This window comes from Lacerta agilis, chromosome 4 (assembly GCF_009819535.1).
Source record: "Lacerta agilis isolate rLacAgi1 chromosome 4, rLacAgi1.pri, whole genome shotgun sequence".
NCBI classification, from domain to species: Eukaryota; Metazoa; Chordata; class Lepidosauria; order Squamata; family Lacertidae; genus Lacerta; species Lacerta agilis.
In genome coordinates this window covers 64,455,356-64,472,438 of record NC_046315.1, presented here as the reverse complement: position 1 = coordinate 64,472,438, position 17,083 = coordinate 64,455,356, and the positions used below count along the sequence as shown (strand labels likewise).

General features: G+C 41.4%; 1 protein-coding gene across 7 annotated transcripts in view; it reads left to right on the top strand.

Annotated features, from left to right (window-relative positions):
* The first annotated feature begins 367 nt into the window (after positions 1-367).
* The window catches only part of GLRA2 (glycine receptor alpha 2), a 120,952-nt gene continuing 104,236 nt past the window's right edge, over positions 368-17,083 (top strand). The window contains exons 1-2 of one of the 7 annotated variants that reach the window (XM_033147384.1): positions 368-880; positions 3,604-3,737. In XM_033147384.1, the coding sequence (XP_033003275.1) occupies positions 870-880; positions 3,604-3,737 (145 nt within the window). In that variant the 5' untranslated portion in view covers positions 368-869. Of the gene's footprint in view, positions 1,290-3,603; positions 3,738-17,083 lie in introns of all 7 variants that reach the window. The other 6 variants (XM_033147387.1, XM_033147383.1, XM_033147388.1 and 3 more) reach the window with 6 other exon arrangements.

The following is a 17,083-nucleotide window of genomic DNA, read 5'->3' as shown; positions in this document are numbered from 1 at the left end:
CGAAGCCCCTCTGGGAGGTTATGCTGTCCTTTGAGGCGCTTGTGGGGTTTCTTGATTGATATCCTGGAGGGTCTTTGGTGTCTTCCTCCCACCTCACCACTTCTTCCCATTTCAGAGTCAGGAACTGCCGTGTTCCCACAGCTCTTCCACCACCCCTGGGAAGCCGGGGCTCTCCTATGCTACATACAGTCTGGCAGCCGTAACTCTCATGAAGTGGCAGGAGTGTAAATAATGGATATTTCTGAGGCACCATGGCGGGTTTCTGACTTCTCCCCACGCTGCCTTTTCCTTACCCAAAGTGCCTCTTCTGTCTCTCCCCCTCCCCTTCCTGCGCCTTCCTTGTTCTCCCCCCTTGGTATCCCTCCCGCCCTACGGAGCTGTATAACAGCAGATTTGGCCACGTCTTTCCTCAGATTTCTTCGGCCCCATTCTCTCTCTCTCTCTCCTGCGTTTATGGGAGGAATCTGGGACCCAAAACAGGCGATGGGACGGGTGAGTTAAGCGCCTGTTCCTGGAGGAAGAAACGTCTCTGAACTCCAGTCACGTTTGATGGAGCCAGAAGCATGCGCACAAGCTGAGCGTGGAGCTGTCCAAGTGCTGAAATTTATAGTCCGTGTTTAAGATCAGGGCTCCTTCCCTCATTCCGGCACAGGAGGGAGCGTAGCATTTTCCCTCCAGCGCCACACCAATCACCCCTTCTCGATATTTACAACTTGCCGATAAGGAAGAGGGAGGGAAGGAGAGAGGCAAACAGCTTCTTCCCCCATTTTTTAACGACGATTCAGACAAATGCCGATGTGCAAGCCCAAGGGAAATAAGAGCAGATCTGGAAGACAGACCAGCGTGGCAGCAGCGCTATTCCCCTTGGCATGGTGCTAAGGTAGAGAAGGATTTGATTTTTCTGAGCGGGGTTCAGGATTTGGGTGAAAGCATCCTAGAGAACTGCCCGTTCAGATGCTTCGTATCTTTTGTGCTGGCTGTTTCGGATGTGCCTGGGCTTAACCTAACCATGATTCCGAGGACTGGTACTTTTGATTTTTTGCCATCTCCAATGTATAGAAACGCAGGTCTTCTCTTTCTGATTTTAAAGAAATTTAAATTATTGTTGGATTTGGGGATTTAGAGAAGACATAGTACTTTCTGAAAGCCTCCCTCCCCTTTGATTGACTCTGGAACCGTTTCTGGGATATTTTTCCACACTCAACGCAGAAAACAGGAGGAATGAACCGACAGCTAGTGAACATTTTGACAGCCTTGTTTGCCTTTTTCTTAGAAACACACCACTTCAGGTAGGTGATATCAGTTCCGAAAGCCTCTACTAAACCTGTAGGAATTTAGGACAGCACAGGAGGAGTACTCCATAAACTTGATATATTTTAGCTGTGTTGATAAATATTTCATTTTAAATTTATGCAGACTACAGGCATGTTTCCATTTGAAAATAGCTGTTGCTTGGTAACATACTTTTTAAAAATCCAAACAAGTTTGGACAAGTGAAGTTATATAGGTACCCTTAATGTTATAGAAAAAATGTTTTATAGGCAATGAAACTGAAAACTGAAAACATTTCCCCATGTAATTGAAATCTACCTTCTTCAATATTATTGGAATCTCTCAACTAGTACCTTTTCTTCCTATATAGGATAGTAAAATCAGTTTTTTGGGATGGGGTTATTTTTGTCTGAGGAAATATACTCAAGTGTATGTAGTTAATCTCCTTGTTGTATTAATCATAAAGGGTGGCAGAGGAGAGTTTCCATACCCTTGAAATGCATGCTTACCTGCAAAGTAGCAGTGCTGTTCTGTATTAGTGACTGTGAGTAAAAACTGGAAGTCTGGAGCTATTCTGGATTAATTAACATGGGGTAAAAAAAAATGATATGAATTCATGTATGTGGTGCTAAAGAGACAGACAATTGCTTGTGGAAGAAACCTCAAAAAGAAGTCATTATCCCAGCAAATTTTGATCACTTCAAGAAACATCTGTTTCACATTTAACATGCCTAGACCATATTGTTTCAACTAAATACCCTATATGTTCAGCAGAAGGAAAAGGTGGATAGTTAAATGGAAAAATCAGGTTTTTAGATGAGTTTCATTATGTGATTATTTCCAAAGGGATAATGTATTTGTCAATGTAAGTGACAGCTAATGCACTTCAGTGAAACTGTTGGTGCTAATGAAAGGCTATTCCAAATAACAATGGTGTAATTGACCATTATCCAATTTTACAATTACATATTTTGTCTACTTATCAGCCTATCCCAATTTCTCTACATACCAATTTTAAAAAGTGTTGTCATGTCCTGCTTAGCAATACTATTTGTTTATTTATTAAATTTACATTCCGCCCTTCCTTCCAAAGGAAACCAGGTGATGTTGCAAGAGTTGACGAGGTAACATGTTACTGCTTCATAGTGTAGGGATCAGGAATACTTATTGACTTCAGTGTCCAATAACCCAGAATGCATATTTGTGTGGTCACTATATAAATAAAGGGTGATATCCAAAATTAGTGATACTCAGAGTAAACCCACTGAAATCAATCGACTTAAGTTTATTGATTTCAGTGCATCCACCCTGAGTGTGACTAATTTTGGATACCACCCATTGTATTTCTTTTTCATTTCTCTGCTCTCTCTTCACATTTAATCAATTTTTAGCACTTACTTTAAGATAACACCAGAACACAGCCTATTGTAAAAGTCCCTTTGAGAGGATTACTTCTGATCCCTATTAGATGGTTTATTCAAACATACATCAATTAAAGTACACATTTAAGACACAAAGGAATATATTAAAATGTGTGGGAGAGTTATTATGATGGAATTCATTTCCTTGTGGATCAAATTTGTTCATTTCAAGTACTTCTTGTTCTTTATCTTAGGGGGGGAATGCTTAGCATGTTACATGAAGAAAGCTATGAAGGCACGAGAGCACAATTAACACCAAATAAGATATAAATTGATATGAATGCTGCAGGAAGGGGCCGTTATCCTTGCTTGATGTGGGCTGATTGAAAATTAAAAACCTCACATCTCAACATTTCCCGGAGGAAATAAATAGAATTGGTGAAGAACCAAGTCATTTAATTAATGCCTATTAAGATTGTAGAGTTTCTGTGCTTGTGTAATGTTCTGTACACTAACACAGTCAAGGTTTCTAACTCCTCTGTGATAAGTTTTGCCAGTTTTTCTAAACTACTATGAACCCAAAGTAAGGCAGATGCGTATTTATGATTGTTGTTTAGTCATTTAGTCACATCAGACTCTTCATGACCCCATGGACAGGCACTCCTGTCTTCCACTGCCTCCTGCAGTTTGGTCAATAGCCATATGCCACCAGCGATACTTATAAAATTCTTCAATGATGCTTAAGTAAAAGCCAATATTGAACAAAAAAATCTCAGTCCTCAACTTTTTTGCCTGGTTCTTGAAGAGTTGTGACGCTGTTGGCTCTTCCATACTCGAGAATAATATGTAACGCTTTATTAATATCATCAGCATTGTTGCATTCTTTTCAAATTGGCAATAGACTTCTCTCATGAAATTATGTGAATTCGGTCAAAGAATAATGGCTAATGATAGTTAACTATTTGTTTAGGACAACTTTCTGTAAAGAACATGATTCCAGATCTGGGAAAACCCCTTCACAGGCACTGTCTCCTTCGGATTTCTTGGACAAACTGATGGGACGGACATCAGGTTATGATGCACGAATAAGGCCAAATTTCAAAGGTAAGTTCTTTCTAAGTCCATTAAAAATTAGTTGGGAGTCTGTAAAATACAAATTGTGATATTTACATGTGCACTAGTTTAGGCCTTTATGAAGCTCTCTTCTCACAAGCATATTAATCACTCAGTAATTAAAATGTGCTTTTGTATATGAGTGATCCATCACAGATCCAGCACCATAAACCGAACTTAATATTTTGGAAACACAAATGCTTTCTAGTGGAGTGTATTCACTCGTAGTCATCAAGGCCTGGTTCACACACACACACACACACACACACACACACACACACTTGAATTCATGCAGCTGATCATTGTACACTAGATGACTGGGGTGTGAACTTAAGTGAAGACAATTTATTTGCACAAAATGAAAGCCCCAACTGCGGTGTTAGATCTGTTATGTCCCATTCATTGCTAGACATTGCACTTCTCAAGTGATAAACATGGATGTCTGAATCAGCTTGAAGCGTTGAGGAATCATGTGATGCATATGCAGGTGTGAAGTGGCCCTTAGTTAGATCACAAGTAATTACTCTGATTTTAGGAATGTGGTTCTTTACTAGTTTCAACACAATTCTAAACGTGGAGTTGAATTACCTCCATATGGAAACAGGGTAGAGAATTAAGTTTTTTATTATATTCAAATTATGTTCAACATAATATCCTCTTTATGGATAAAATGAGTACGTCTGCTACTATAACTCACTATCCCACTGATTTATAAACAGACACAGCAATCTGTATATACATGTCCATGATATTAGGCCTATGCCATTTAACTTCCTTATTTCAGGATGATCTGCTGAAGTCTATTGGACAGTCAAATCCACTCTGAAATAAGTGAGCTGGTGATTAAAGAAACAGAAGGTTTACTTATTAGCAAGTAAAACAGTGTACAAGATCTATCCATGAAATACTTGTAGAGAGGGTACCCTCACCTTGGGGCACACAAATCTTATCTTGTCCAATTCTAATTTAGATCTGAGCCATTGTAGACATGATGTGTTTAAAATAAACCTGTTTCAGCCGCTGCTGTTCAGTGGACAATACAAAGGATGAGATTTCCAGAGCTGTATATAGACATATTAATCGGGTTGTGTGGGGAAAACAGGTGTTTCTGCTACTTTTGTCATTTGCCTTCCAGATGTTATTGGACTACTGCTCCCATCAGCCTCAGCCAACATGGCCAGTGGTTGGGGATGATGGGAACTGAAGTCCAACAACAGCTGGAGGGCATTGCATTGTCTGCTACATAGTAGTCAAGAGGTGGCACATTTGAGCACATAACCTATAGAAGACTGTATTTGCAAATATATCAGACTGCCACATTTTACAAGAAACTGTGAGCTGAAGGTGTTGCTATCATTTGAAAAGAGGTCACAAAATGTACTTCTTTGCTTCTCACTTCTACTCCCTGCTAGAGCACCCTGAATCCATTTCCCCCCCTGGAATCCTTAGTATGTTCTGCCTCCTTTACTTTCTAACCTTTGCAGGAATATATTGAAACAGTGAATTAAAAGTTGCAGAAGATGGGTATAAGCACGTGTGTCTGTGGTAGGATTGACGTATTTCAAAAAGTAAAGTTCCTGACACCCACAAAGTTGTCTTTTCTCATTGCCTTGCCTGACATTTTGCCAATTCTGCAAAATTTCTCCCTGACACCGTTTTTACACCCGGAAACCAGAACATGTCAGGAACTTCCCTGACTTATGGCAAGCCTAGTCTGTGGAATATGCAATAATGCTAAAGGAAGGGCCACGTTCTTCACGCTACACAATGGGAATAGGACCAAAGGTGGATGCAGAGAAGACTCTTTCTGTTGTTTATAACACAGGATCCCTTTATGGCTTATACGATTCAGGCTTAGGAAGCTGGCAGTAAACTATTTGTTAATTAATGAAACTTATGAACTGCTTGATAGTAAAACAAGACAAAAACCCACACCACAAAGTTTTACAATAATCTAAAATAATGCACAAAGTGTTGTTGATAAAAAAAAACTATTAAAAAGAGGTATTCAAATAGTAATTAAAAAACCCCCAGTAGCAAATAAAATTTTAAAAATCCACATATAACATCTACATGTCTGGCTAGGCTTGCCTCAACAAAAAAATGTTTTAAGCTAGCACCAAAAAAATTGCAGCAGAGGTGCTTACCTGATATCAATTGGCAGGGAGTTCCAAAGTGTAGGTGCTGCCACACTGAAAGACTGATTTCTTACAAGTGCAAAGCAAGTATTTTGTGGCACCTGTAACAGTGCTAGATACGCAGATTGCAATGGTTGCACAGACATATATTAGGTAAGACAATCTGGCAAATAAACTGGTCCCAAGCTGTTAAGGGCTTTGTATACTGATAGCAACACCTTGAACTTGGTCTGGTAGCAAATAGGCAACCAGTACAGATCTCTGCTGACAGGGTCTCCCTGCTGTTAGCAACCACGCTGCAGCATTCTCCACTAATTACAGCTTCCAGGTCAAGCACAAGGGAAGCCCCAAATAGAATGTCTTGCAGTAATCCAACTTGCACACTTGCTCTTGAGAAGTTCCCAAATCCATATTAGAAGAATTTCACAAATAGTATGCAAGCTTTTGAGTTCTCCAGATTCTGTCTTTAGGCAAGATGGTAAGCAGAGCAGAGGACAGATTATTTAAAAAACAACCCAAAAACCTTTTGCTGATGCTGAAGCAATGGCAGTTGCATCTGGTCATAGTCTTCAGATGGAATAGGGGAGGAGATAGCAGACATTCAGATGAAGGTTTTCTGATGTTATGCAGATTTCAGGATGCACTGAGGTCCTGCAGGGAACAAGCAGCATAACAACTACTGATTCTCCCATCCCTGAAACCCCCAAAAAAGAAAGAAGGAAAGGCTGTTACCTCCATCCTTAGGCAAAGCGCCCAGGCTCCTTGATGGGTGGAAAAACAGAATCAAGAGACACTAGACAGCCTTTATGTTACTAAAGGTGGATGTCAGTGTTAGACCATGTACCAGTTGATGTGCTAGGGACACTGTGTTGTGATATGCAGATTGGCCCAGTGAAGGTTCCTAATGTGGCTACCTTTCTGTATTACTTTTTTATATGACTTGTTTGTGAGAACATTCAAGCAAAGGCCTGAATTTATATACCCTCCTTCAAAACTTTCCATATTTACACCCCATTGAGGCAATGCAAGTATTGATGAAGATGAAGCCATTTAGAACTCATGGTAAAAAGTTGGGTTTTGGACCTGTTTTCTTTTTTAACAGAAGGGAGGCCATTTTTGGTTAATTGTACACAGTAAAATTTTGCTCTAGACCAGGGGGTTGTCAACCTGGTCCCTACTAGTGGGCGTTTCAGGATTCTAGGTGGGCGGTAGGGGGTTCTACGGCACAAGCTGAATCCTCCACTGGTGGGTGGTAAGGAAATTTTACCATCAAGAAAGATGCATTAGTGGGCGGTAGGTATAAAAAGGTTGACTACCCCTGCTCTAGACAATGGCACTTTCACAGTATGAAAATGAGGGAAGGATTCTTTGCTTCATGAAATACAGCCCTTATTTGGAATATAAAGTAGATGTCAAGTGGGCTTGATTCAATGAACCCAGTGAGTTAGCAGAAGCTAGCAAAAGGACTCCTGCACATGCAAAAGGACTCCCCCCCCTTCTCCTCCTGTGCACCTCCATGCTCCCCTCAAATCTACTCTGGAGGGTTGGGAGAACCCTCCCAATAGTGTGTGGGGAGAAGAGATTGTTCTGTCTGCCACGTAGAAATGCTTGCGCTGATGAAACAATCATATTAGCGTGATGTTGCATTCCTCCCAGTATCTTATAATGAGATGCAGCACACATACACCATTTGAATGACAATGCCCATCAACCTGGGGGGGGGGATGGCCCCCTCAAATATTTTAGGGGGGGGCTGAAGGGACCTCGACCTCATATGTATGAGGTTCATTCATATAACACTTCACAGATCACTTCCAAAATTTGCATGCTCCTCCATGCTCTTAACTGGATAAGATAAATATATTGCTTTCTTTCTGTTTTCATTCCCTGACACCAGTATGGCAAAGAGATGTGCATGCTTGGAAGGCAAGTGATTGCAAAAGTGTCACTGAGAGCAGCCTCACCCAGTTTATAAGTTTTTGACCACAACTTCAAGACATCTAAAGGGCACCAAGCTGGTTTTGGTGCTGATGTTGATTGTAGTCCAAAACTTTTGGAAGACATTGGGTTGGGTTGATTTAGAGAGTCTGGTATCGTGGCGATGCTGCAGAGCAGATCTGAGCCTTTTACACTGTGTAGCGTTTTTGAGCTTTGCTGTGCCAGTAACTTCCAACGCGATCTGCACAGTCTAACAGGTGTACATTAGCATTTAAAACATTTAATTACTGGCTAATGAGGGAATGCTACAGTACAATAAAATGGCACATTTGAATCAGAAATATTCTCGAGCATTTTTAGCATGAGAAACAACCTTTCAAAAAGAAGAAAATAATTCAGATACAATTGATATGTGCCAGCAAATAATAAGTTCAAGTCATCATCTTCAATGGCAGTGGGAAGCTGTTTTAAACAGACCCTCTAAAATATAACTGTCCACACCCCTCAGATATGTTATGTGTAAATGATCCTATGGGAAACGTTTGGTTCAGATGTTGCTGAACTATAATTCTCATGGCCAATGGCCAGGGGTGACAGGAGTTGTAGTTCAACAACATCTGAAGGGTCTAACACCTCCTCACCCCTACTATAAATGAAGGATTCCCAGAACCCACACCAGTTTAGGAGCCTCATAAACATCTGTTGAATCTTTGCCCCTTTAACATGTGACTCACACAGCTGGAGTTCCAACTGATTTCATCTGGTGGTTGCTCCCATCATATCTCACTTCTACTTGACTTACTATTATCTCATTTAGCAGTTTTTAGTAACTTCTATCCAAACTGCAGCCTATCTTTCATACCGGAACTTCTCTTTTAGAGTATGGCTGCATGCAATTATTCCCCCCTCTACTTTATTTGGGAAACTTTGCATATGGGGAAAAGAGTGATTGTATTTTGAAGGATTATATCTACAGCCTTAAGGACCACAAGCTCCTCATTTATAAAATGAAAGAGGAAATCTTTCTTCAACAGTTCTTTTTTTTTTCCTTCAAAAATTTATTGGTTTTTTTAACAATACATTAAACAATAAACAAACAATACATACAATAAAAAACATTACAACAAAATACAAAGAAATTAATAAAAAACACATATTTTTTTCTATCTATCCTTCTTTTATATCATTGTGGGTTGACTTCCTCACGTCCTCTCTGTCTGCGTTCCTTATAAATCATCTTTAGTAATTTCTTTTCCTTTTTCTATTCTTGTATTTATTAACTAATCATCTTCTCTTATCTATTTACCTTAACATTACTTCATCTAATACTATATCTTATCTAACTTCTAACAAATTCATTAATCAACTACTCAACTCCATTCCCTTTGGTGACCATGCAATATGTTTGCATGCCTTTTCTCTCTGTCCTCAACAAAGAAGTACCTGCCCGCATTATATATATGTTGGCATGTCATTTTGCCACGAATAAGGCTGTCTTATTGTGATTACAATTTTTACACACTATTCACTTTATTTCAGCTAGTTATACAACACTTAAGTTTCCAAGCTGTGTACAATAGGATTACAAAAAGCATACAGTAGGTACAATTAATTCAAATTAATAATAATACTGTAATAATTTTTTTTACTGGCAAACCATCCTGTGTTCAAAATTGGTAGAAGGACATGATAAAAAATATGAAGTACATAAATTTCATAACACAGATGGGCTAGGCACCATACAGAACACGTTTGTTCTTTTCTAGGGTGGCTTAAAACATCCAGATGTGCTTGAGGTCTCTTTTTCAATTGGGAATGATTTCTCAACTTCAGTTACCCAGGGGTAAAAACAGCAAACTCCTTTTGGACTTCCATAATGAGGCATCAGAAAATACTCTTCTTTTCTGCTCATTTTTTAAAACATCTAATGAGAGGCCTCTGTTCTGCAATTGCTCTGGGGTGAATCTCAGGTTTGTACTTTGCATACTTCACTAGGGCTGTATAATAAATAAAGATGCATAAAGTCAATCATGTTGTTCCAATCATAAACATGACAAATCCTGAGCAGACACTGTCACATTTACCTTAGTTTGCCTCATTCCACGCCCCCAGCAGAAACATTGTTAATAGTGCTCCTATTCTGCAAAGCTGGATTCATAGAGATGAGTTTCTAGTAAGACTGAGGGATAAAGTGGGAACAGCAATAAAATGTTGCAGTGTTTTTCCATCTTCTTTGTAGGAGTGTTTCTGTCCATTGTTTTGAGCTTCCTTTGCCTTCCTTACAACAAGGAAAGAGATCAGGCAGGGAATTTTGCCACCACCTTCACACTCACCACACCTTCACATTGCACAGCACCTTAGTGTCTAGATTATGAAAAGGAATGGTCTCATTCTGCCTTTGGGAAGAACTCGGAGCACAGTGTCTAGTACTGGGCAGCATAGTTAAAGATTGATATGGACAAACTGGATCATGTTCTGCAGAAGAGTGCGAAAGATGGTAAGAGACCTGGAGGCCAAGTCCTAGGAGGAATGGTTGAAGAAGTTGGGCATGGAGTTAGCCTGGAGAAGAGATTATTAAGTGATGATATGATATCCATTTTCAAATATTTGAAAGGTTGTCACATAGATGGTTGGAGCAAATCTAGTTTCTGTTGCTCCAGAGTGGAGGATATGAACCAATGGGTTCATATTATAGAGGGGGGAAACTTAAAGAAAAAAGGAATAATTTTGTGAGCTGTTCAAAAGTGGAAGAAGATAGACTCTTTTTCACTAGAGATGTTTTATGAGAGCTGGCCACATATCTGGGATAGTGGGCCTAGATTTTCTAGCAGAGGCTCGACTAAATGATACTGGAGATCCCCTCTATCTCTGTGCTTCTATGGATACTGAAATGAATTACAGTGGCACAATTACTGGGAGACGCAGCATTTATGACAGTTGTGTGCCCTTAGATCAGTAACTAGATTGACCAGTGAGCAGAAAACAGAGGCAATGGACCATTATCTTATCCTATTCGTAGCTTAGTGAAGCCAAACCTGCTTACCCAATAAACATATGGCCAGGCAGCCTGTGTCAGGGCTTATGGTACATTATGTGTGTTTCCAGAGCTCTCCCCTTCTTACTGAAGCTACCTGTTAAAGGTAAAGGGACCCCTGACCATTAGGTCTAGTCGTGTCCGACTCTGGGGTTGCGGCGCTCATCTCGCGTTACTAGCCGAGGGAGCCGGCGTACAGCTTCTGGGTCATGTGGCCAGCATGACAAAGCCGCTTCTGGTGAACCAGAGCAGCACACGGAAATGCCCTGTGCAGAGGTTAGACAGGGGTTAAATCACTTCTATCTCATTGAGTAAGTGTGCAGGCCACTTTGAGTCCATGTTGCCCATCACCATTTTATACATGAATCTGCCATGTCTAGGGAAAAGTATATAGGTGAATGGAAGAATGTTTTCCTTGCAGAGGGTCCCAGGTTTAGTTTCTCAAATCTCCCATTTGAAAGAAACTGTTAGCAGGTTTCTTCTGGATAGCCACTGCTTGTCAAAGTAAACAATACTGAACGGGATAGCCACATGGTCAGCATAAGACAAATCCCTGTATTTTATGCCCAGGCTTTGCTTATTTCAAGACCCTTGGAATGCTGTCTTCCTTTCAACCAGCACATCTTGACTGAGTTGTCTGTACAGTGGTTAAGGTGCGCCTTAGCTACTTGATGTCATGCACATTGACTTCCTGCCTACTGACAACCCTGAGACTTTGCCGTGTTAGTATTTGGATCAGATCTTGTGGTTTCATAGTAGTATATTATCAGCTATAGCAAGGGACAACAATAGAACTTGCAGAATCCCTCCTGATAGTAACATAGGGAACTGCTTTCTACCAAGTCATACCATTGGCTCATCTAGCTCAATATTATTTGCATCAGTGGTTGCCAGTGTGGTGCCTTCAAAATGTTGTTGGTCTCCAACTCCCATCATTCCTAATGGTCATGTTACCTGGGACTGATGGGAGTTGGAGACCTAAAACTTCCAGAGAACACCACACTATCTATTCTGAGAAGAACCAGCTCTTCAGCTCTTCTTTCTCAGCTCTTTTCTGAAGATACTGGGGATTGACGCTGGCACCTTCTACATACAAAGCCGATGATCTGCCCTTCCCCTTCCCCTCCTTGCTTTGTCTCTCTGCTGAGAAAGCTGAGTTGCTGGAGGCACCAGAGAGCATATTTGACACCTCACCCACCCATCGCAGTCTCTCTTACCCTTGGTGTCAGAATCATGTAACCCTATTACATATCACTCATGCCCCTCGTAGCAGAATTAGGAGAGGCTGCCTTTCTTTGGAAAAAGCCTCCCCCCCACTCTTATCCATTCCATTGTACAGAGTAAAATACTACATTTTGAGCTCTGTTATGAATGCCTCGAATGCAGCCTCAGTTAACTTGGCAGATTAAACAATATTGGTGAGAGTGACAGAAAACACTACATTATTTGCATGAAGCATTTTTCATCTCTCCAAAAACTGATGGTTGCAAATCCATTGTAGGTAACTAATGCCCATCTGGAAACTGGTAAGCAGCCATTATTAAACCATTTCACAAGACAGAGTTGGGTTTAGGGCAGGACACCTGGTTCCCCCGGACTGGGCGCCGAGTGGAGGTGGTGCCTGCTCAAAGCCTGGTAAGCACTTGCCCCAGGTTCTGGAAGGAGGCATGAGGGCTGTGAAAGGGTCCTAAAGTCCTGTTTTCTCACTGCCAGAGCCCTAGAGCCTCCTTCCCAAAGCCCACTGCCTCCCTTACATGGCTTTTGGAAGGGAGCACGAGGGCTGGGTGGGGGGCATCAAATTTTGGCCTCACACAGGCCAAATTACCATTATACAATGTTCTTATCTCATTTTCTCTTCACAACAGGGGTGCCAACTTGAATAAAATATGGGGGGGCAATCACTTGTCTGAATGCTCTGCCATGTGTGTGTGTGTGTGTGTGTGTGTGTGTGTGGAACACAACAACCACCTACACGTATGCCCAAACCTGGGGCTTATCTACACTGATGTTTTGCACCACACTTTCCAGGAACAGGCCCACACTTTAAAGCTCAGTGTACAAGCACTCTTTTGTTGCCCCAGAGCTTTCCCTGAAAGAACCCACTCTCTGCAGCACAACAAACATCTAATTGGGTTTTCTTCAGATTGCTCTTTGCTCCAGTTCAACTTTTATAAAAAGCAGGTTTTTATGGGGAAAGCTGCAGGGCAAAAAATGAGAGAGAGAGAGAGAGAGAGAGAGAGAGAGAGAGAGAGAGAGAGAGAGAGGAGAGAGATCTTGGACATGAATAATAATAATAATAATAATAATAATAATAATAATAATAATAATAATTTATACCCCGCCCATCTGGCTGGGTTTCCCCAGCCACTCTGGGTGGCTTCCAACAGAATATTAAAATGCAATAGTCTATTAAATATTAAAAGCTTCCCTAAACAGGGCTGCCTTGAGATTTCTTCTAAAAGTCTGGTAGTTGTTTTTCTCTTTGACATCTGGTGGGAGGGCGTTCCACAGGGCAGGTGCCACTACCGAGAGCTTTAAAGTGTGCACTATGCTTGGAAAGTGTGGAGGAAAGATAAGTGTGGATAAGCCCCTGTTACATCAAGAGGAAGACCAGGCTTTCCTCGGGCTTTCCATGGGTGGGAGAGTTTGGATGTGGATTCAAATAGGCAGCCTTCTTCCTGCAATCTAAAGTGGCTCCGTCCCAGGAGAATTCCACCACAGGCTTGTTCTGAATGTATACAGCAGCCCACATGTGCATGGGTACATTTCTATGTAAGCAGAACTATTCTCTTTCCTCTGTTTAGCCACTGTCACCTGCCCCACCCCAGAGGACTTTTGGACAAATGAGGCCGTACTATATATAGTGCCTTCAATGCCAGTCAGTGCTGTGACAGGGCTATTATTTCATGTTCTAGAGTGACAATGTGCCCCAAGTCACTCCTTGTGATGCAAAAGGACATGTGAAACTTACTGCTGTCTCAGTGTTTGTGAGCTGCAGTTGTAGCAGGGGTTGCGGGGGGGGGGGTGTATCTGATTACAATTCATCTCTTGGCGTCGTGTTATTTTCATGCTGAGTCAATGGGTTTAAAGCTGGATAATAGACACACTGGACTAGGTCATTTATTTATAATTTACCCTGGCAACAGTTACAGATAATGGCTTTTGTACTTTATCTTTCTGGCACTGGGAATCAGTTTTCCATGGATCCCTCTCCCCCCCCCCCCAAACGTTCAAGCCCATTGCATGGCAATTTGCCAATAGCATGGGGAGAAAAATTAATTACCGAAAATACTAAGTTAGAGAAAGGAAACATTCAACAGCAAGTAAACAACAGAATGAAGGGGGGGAAACAGTTGTTGCGTGGAAACAGCTTCTTAATGTGTGAAGAGGGGTGGTATGTAAAGTGCTTAGTAGAAACCCAAGAGATATCCATTTCATTTGTTGTCTAAAAATGCCAATGTCTGTATTGAAAATGAAACACTGAGTACATGTAATGGGGATCCGGAGAGATGGAGGTCTGATGAGACACAGTAGAGGAGCACCTTGTTTGTCACTCTTCCCCATGCACAAGTAAGCAATGGGTTGATCAGAGCAGTGCTTCACCCACCCACACCTTTGGAGAGGGAAAAGGATCACACTCACAACAGGCCATCACACATACAGGCCTCTTAGTGTAATATTACAGACCCTCCAAGTGTCCCTATTTTCCAGGGATGTCCCTGATTTAGAGAAGCTGTCCCGGTTTCTGATTTGATCCCAGAATGTCCTACTTTTCCTTAGGACGTCTCTATTTTCATTGGATAAACGTTGGAGGGTATGGAGTTATCCAACCCCGAGTCGTCTGAAGGCAATCCTGTGTAGGGAAGTTTTTAAAATGCTTAATGTTTTATTATATATGTCGGAAGCCGCATGGCTAGGGCAACCCATTAAGATGTGTGGGATATAAACTGTATGGGTGGTGACCTGTTTCGGAAGACTTGGTCATGTGAGGGTCTGTGTGTCCCTCAATTCATGTTCTTCATCGCATACCATCAAAGCGAGCCTTAATCTGTCCATTAATGCTACATAGGGAATAATCACCTGGCAACCAGCTGCTGCCTTTGCATTTTGTCTGCAAAGTCCCTTTTGTGAAAGCTCTTCCTCTACCTGCCTCTGATCTGATGAATCTGTAGGGCAGCTGGGTGTGGCTTGGCCAAAAGAAGCCAAATGGGAAAGCCTGGCAGACCTATGGACTGGAGGCTTCCTACACCTCCATCTGTTGGTGGGTGGTATTGTTTTTGGCTACATAAGGACTGACTGTCAGAGAACTGCCCACGTTGGACAAAAAGACTCCTTCCTGCATAGCAGAGGGTTGGATTAGATGGCCCTTGTGGTGTCTTCCAATGCTATGATTCTATCAACTGATATTGCTATTAGTATACACAATGATTGCTCAGGAGATAAAACCCAGTTTTTGTTGTCCTGAAAATATTCTATTCCATTCCATTTGTTTTTACTTTCTACAAATACAGAAAGCTGCCCAGTGATCAGGTTGTGCATATTATCTTTTCAGCTCTTGAAACTAGGATTCAGATTTTGCTTGTCACTGAAGAGATGGCAGGAGGTCTCTCAACGCTGATAGATTTCACATAGATACAGTACATCCCAGTGTAATGCGGGGATGTTTGTTAGTCTGAAAAGAATGCCATGCTGGCACAGTAGAAGGAGACAGTCCGTAAGGAAGCAGGAGGAATGGTAAGCCAGCTCAAGACAAAGAGGAGGGAAAGTGATCTGTCTTATTTGAACGTGTCAAGAAACTACTGAGTGCCATAAATCTTACACACACTTGAGAACAAATTTTGATCCAATAGTCTGTACAACCATATCCATTTTGTCTCTTTTGTTCTCTGGAGACAACCAAGTAATACAACACAAATAAATAAAAGAAGTATGGAAATTTGAACAGTGCTCAACATGGACATTGCCTCCCTTCTTTGTGTATCACACAACTGTAATTTAAAAGTTTATATAGATTTGGGATGGGATTCAACCAAAGTTAGAGGAGATGATACCTGCTCCATTTGCCTCACATAGAACACATTCTATTTATCAGGTCATGAGGTTACCAGTGCATGATTCACCACAGCAGAGCTATCCCATCCAATAATAGCTGTAATGGGCACACCAGCTATAACTGATAAAAGGCACTGCTAGCCACAGAGGCTGCTTGAATCTCAGACAACAAAGATGGAGCAATAATAATTAAATCAATTTTAAAAACCAAAAGACAAGCAGCATAACTGATAATTAAAATATCAGAATAGACTTAAAATACCAAGCCCACCTAATAAAAAGATTGGCTGTTACAAGCAAATATTTTGCTTGAATGGTTTCCATTGTGTAAAGTCTTTGGGATGAATTCAGCGTGGCACTAAGGAGATTGCTCTGGCAATGCAAGCATTCCTGCTTGCCTAATGGAACGATCTCCCCTCTCCTCTTTTCATGTGCCAGTCTGGAGGTTCTTCTGACTCCTACCCAGAGTCAATTGGGGCGCAGGGGTGGGGTGGGGGAGGAAGGCCTGTTTCACTAGCAGAAGTTTTTGCCTGAGTTTCAACTAGTGGGACCCGTTAGTTGAATCCGGCCCTGTGATTTTGTGCAGAAAACACCAAGATACTAAATTCCAACACATATCATAGAATCATAGAATTGTAAAGTTGGAAGGGACCCCAACTTTTGTCTATTTGAAGAGTTCTGGACCCAGAGACACTGAGTCAAAAAAACCTGCCCCCTACTCAAAGTCCTGCTGTGAAAGGGGCTTGCCTTCAACTGACCAGAATCACTTAATGATATCTAGCCATGAGAATTGTGGTGAGTAGATGGTAATAGAAATCATTAAAATAAAACCAATTCTGATTTTACATGTTTCAAGTTCAGCATGTTACATTTCAAGCCCAGTTAGATTTTCTTCCATGCCCTTCCTTTCCAATCCATCTCCATTGTTATCATTGCCCAGGCATTTAAGCAGCACAAATCTGTCTTCATTATGCCATTGTGGCGCAGCAATTGGAAGCACTCAGTCCTTCCATTGAGAGTCTGAATTAACTGGCATGTGTGAAAGCACAAAGTGCACTTCTTTTCTCTCTCCTGTCACATTCATTGGAATGGGAAGCCATTAACTTGTGGACTCTGAGAACTGACAGCAAAAGCACAATGGGTGGGAGCAGTTTGCAGAGACAGTGTCTGTGTGC